The sequence below is a fragment of the Morone saxatilis genome, unplaced genomic scaffold (genome assembly GCF_004916995.1).
Source record: "Morone saxatilis isolate NCDOM2014 unplaced genomic scaffold, NCSU_SB_2.0 Contig12, whole genome shotgun sequence".
Taxonomy (NCBI): Eukaryota; Metazoa; Chordata; class Actinopteri; family Moronidae; genus Morone; species Morone saxatilis.
The window spans coordinates 741215-745615 of record NW_023339674.1 but is presented as its reverse complement, the minus strand read 5'-3'; the positions used below and the strand labels follow the sequence as shown (position 1 = coordinate 745615).

Here is a 4401-nt window from a genome sequence, read left to right as displayed (position 1 = left end):
GCTTCCCACTGACATGTCAGAGACAGCAGACACACTCACACGCTGGTGGTGGAAACTGAGTCAGCGCATGCTTCAGGTCACACAGCCATCACTCAGCAGCTGAGAGACACTAAACAAAGACGGAGAGTGGAAGAATCCGTGAAACCCTTCCACCAACTGGTCAGTGCTCACAAATGAAACCCTCAGAGGCTTTCAGAGAGTATCTGACTCACATTAATTGTTAGTTAGCTTAATGAAAAGGCTCCACTGGTTGGTAAAAGTGACGTGTTGTGGTTCTCCTGTAATACATTCTTACCTAAGAGAGTAAAAAAAGACTGTTTTGGCTTCTGAGGTTCACTCTCAAAGTGGCTTAAAGTTGTTCGTGAGGAGGACTTATTTTAGGATCAGAGAACGTGGGCTGGATATCCTCCCATTAGCACATCCTCTGAGTATTTCATGAATAATCAATGAGCGAGACTGAGTCAAAGCAAATCTCACCGAGCTGTGAAAAGACCTCTTATTAACTAAAGTGAAGATCAGGCAGACTGGGGACCTTCAAGTCAGGGTGAGAATGTAATGAGCCTAAATTGTCTCTGAATGACACAGGAATCAAAGGCTTTCAGTGCAATGAGTGTAACATCTTGACCACCCAGGTGTGTGTGTGTGTGTGTGTGAGGACCTCAGTGCCTGAACTAATGAGACTTGGTGGTGACAGCTGGAGGAGCAGAGGGTGGCAGAAGATGTGTCCTGGGTGACGATAGAAGCTGAGTAGACGACAGTAAAGGCCTCCAGCAGCTGTGAGAACAACATTTGTGCTCTTATGTGTCGTCGCTCGTCATCAAACCTCTGTGAATCTCCTCCCTGTTAACTAACATCTCCACTAACTGATGCAACGAACGCTTGCGAGGCGCAACACACTCCTAACCCACTGCAGGCCGGGGTGTCTGAGAGCCATAACTGCCACACATTGAGCAGACAGAGAGCTTAAACCCCTTAATTTAACCTTAAAGGTCCCATTAAAGTGCATTTTATTACACATTGACACAGCATCTGTATCTGTATTCACTGAAACTGTATGTAGATATGGGCGATAAATCAGTTCAATATTGGGGGTGTGAATAGATCTTCTTGCAGGACCAGTGTGTATTTAGTGGCATCGAGCAACTTCCAAGCGTGCAGGAGAAACTTTGGTGGCACAAAGCTCCCAATCTAGAGTCAGTGTTTGGTTTGTATGTTGTAGTGTAGAAACATGGCAGACAACTCTTATTTTCAGGTGATTATACACATTATAATGAAAACATCCCTATAAATATTATATTATATTTCTGACAATAGATCCTCCTAAATGTTACACACCATTCAAACCAAACAAATTTACTTTTCAAATAGGCTACTACAGTGTTTCCCAACCTTAAAGGAACAAACCCCTTTTCATTTAGTAAACTGACGACTCAACTAAAACTGTACAATGAACCCAATCAGAACTCAGTTACTGCAAGAAGTTTGTGTAAATTTGAATTTAAGTTTGAATTTCAAACAGATTATTTCCTGTTTAGGGAACTTTTTATACAATTCTCTGCCTGTGTTATGTTTTTTTTAATTTTGTTTAAGAATCATACAGATTTAATAGGCTTCTTTTTAGTGTTTTCTTGTCCCTGGAACTTGACCATTGTTCTATTAGACAATTTACTTTTCCTCACAGAAGTGAACCAGACACTGAGATATCGGCCTACTGTGTATATTTAAGTTTCCTTACATCCCTTAAAATCAAGAAGGTGACCCCTAATGGTTCTCCCAACCCCAGGTTGATAACCACTGGGTTAGTAAACACATACACTATGTCATCATGACCTTTTACCTTAATATATACACACATATTTACATCCCTGGGAGGTAATAGGTAAGGCCTACAAAACCTACTTAACATACATTTGTGGAAGCTTTTATTTCAAAATAAAAGTCAAGGATCAGATAGCTAAAGCATTAAATACATTATTTCTTTTTACCACACAGTCCAAGACCCAGTTAGAACAGGTTGCAACCCACCAGTTGAGAAAGCAGGATGTAGAACAGTGGTTCCTAAGTTGGGGGTCTCAAGGCCTTCTTGATTTTAAGGGGTGTAATAAATAAACTTTTTAAATTATACACAGTAGGTCGATATCTCAGCATTTCATTCATTTCTGTGAAGAAAACTAGATAAAATTGTTATTTTTATGTCATATTTTAAGTCTTAAGATTTAAACTTTAAAGACCTGAACACAAGCTATAGTCACAGAGAATTTACTGTCTGATAAACAGCCTTGTTTGGCCGAGTGTTAGGGAGAAGAAAACACTGAATTTGTCAAAAAATAATCCTAAAAGTTAAAAAACAAAACATAATAAAGACAGAAAAGTTCCTAAAAATATCAGGAAAACTCATCTCTGATGTAATATTCACAGAAAATAATCTGCTCAGAATTCTGGGTTCATTGTACAGTTTATATAATGTGAAATATCCATAAAGTCACGTACTTAATGATGAGGTTGGGAACCACTGAGCTAGAATATTTCCATCTGATGGAATGATGCATCCATAAAAAGTCTTACATTTCAATATTTCTTAGTGTAAACATCATACAGCCTCCACAAAGAGCTGTAAATGGATGATACAGAATACATATGATAGTGTCTGACAGTGTGGAGTCAAAGACAGTACCTAAACATATTAAACAACGCATAATGGACCCACTGCTGTGTCTGAAATGACAGTAGTGAACACAGATAATCCAGGTGTTTGCTTTGAAATGACTGAAATTAGCTCAGCCAATAGCTGCCTATCATCCAGGAACACCACTTCTGGGAGTCCAGACCTCATTATGTAACAGCAGCACAAAGGTCCTCTCTTCAGTGGAAGGCAAGGCATACTTCTTTTTTACTTATTTATCTGCATTCAGTGCAGAGGAGAGGCTTTTCTATTCACATTACAGTTATGAATGCACACCCACACATGCAAAGAAAACCACAAACACCACACCGACCCCCATGACTCATCACAACAGCTGCTACAATCCAAAAAGCCTTACCTTCCTCTATAAAGATATCCACTCATTTTTCAGCTGCACAAACACAAATGAGATTCCAGCTGCTCCAACAGCAGCTCTCCCAGTATCTCCTCAGGTGAGTCGGGGTCCTCACAGACCTGAACACATCCGAGCTCAGACGCGGCCGAAATCCCAGCCAGGGAAGCGGAGCAGCGAGCCGGTAGGAATCTTCCAGCCAGTATAGTTTCTGACTCCTCAGACCCGGAGCAGAGTGACCACAGTCAGGCTGTTTGGCCGCGAGTCTCCCGGAGGAGCGAGCCAAGCGCCCAGGCAGTCATTTGACGTGGCAGAGGGCAGCAGCAGAGAGAGAGAGGAGGTAAACACCAGTGGGGAGCAAAGGTACACACAGACCGCCTGGTTCAGCATGAAAGACTGATCTGTTTCAGCATGCTCCAAAACAGACGCTTCTCTAGGTGTGTGTGTGTGTGTGTCAGCATGTGCTCAAACCACACCAACGTCTTCCTGCAATTGCTTGTAAAACAGTCACTGAACTGTCAATTGGCTATTTGCCTCTGGTATTTTTTGAAGTCAGGGTGGAGCACAAGAAAGGCACCCATATATGAGTGTGTGTGTGTGTGTGTGTGTGTGTGTGTGTGTTTATGCATCCCCTCCTCCCCCTCCAGGTGTGTATGTGACAAGTTGGAGCAGGCTTCCAGCAGGTAAAACTAGGTATGAAGCTAGACACTAATCTCCTTGAACAAAAAAAACCCCACACCGGGCTGCTTTACATTTCTGCCTGCAGGTCACACACACACACACACTTTGTTAGAAAACCACATTAACTGAGTCTATTATCACTCCATAGAAACACAGTTGAAAATACAAACAGTGCAGCTGTATTGAGCAGATTCGAACAGACAAGCAGCACATTCAGGCTGCTGGACGGAGCTCAGGATCAAAGGGGGGCCGCAGCGGTCCGAGGTCTGGATCAACGTCCATGAAATTCCTCTTCAGTGCTTCTCCAAACAGGAGGGTGTGGCCTTCTGGAGAGTGTACAGTCTGTGCACATTCTGGAAAAAAACCCTCATTTAAGTTGAACCTAAGAGACCTCACTGGTACAGGCCTTTATTTGAGACAATACTCTTCCAAAGACGTTTGCTTTCTCATCTCCAAACATTTTATTTTACTGCTGCTTTTTGCCGGTACTACAAGACAAAATCCCTTCAATTCCCTGTAAGGCTTTTATTTTGAAACATCTACAGGAACTGTTGAGTTTCCTCGACTGCACTAGACAAAATGTTTACATAATAATAGTATAATTGGATGGAATTAACATGTCATATGTGATTTATTTACTATCACAATATCAAATCATGGCACGGCACGGGACACACACCGAACC

At 41.9% G+C, this 4401-nt stretch overlaps 1 protein-coding gene across 1 annotated transcript in view; it reads left to right on the top strand.

Moving 5' to 3' along the window:
- Window positions 1-3000: 3000 nt before the first annotated feature.
- LOC118321956 (myelin regulatory factor-like protein) overlaps window positions 3001-4401 on the top strand; it is a 10710-nt gene continuing 9309 nt past the window's right edge. The window contains exon 1 of the mRNA XM_035653531.1: window positions 3001-3219. Coding sequence (XP_035509424.1) covers window positions 3001-3219 — 219 coding nt within the window. The remainder of the gene's footprint in view (window positions 3220-4401) is intronic.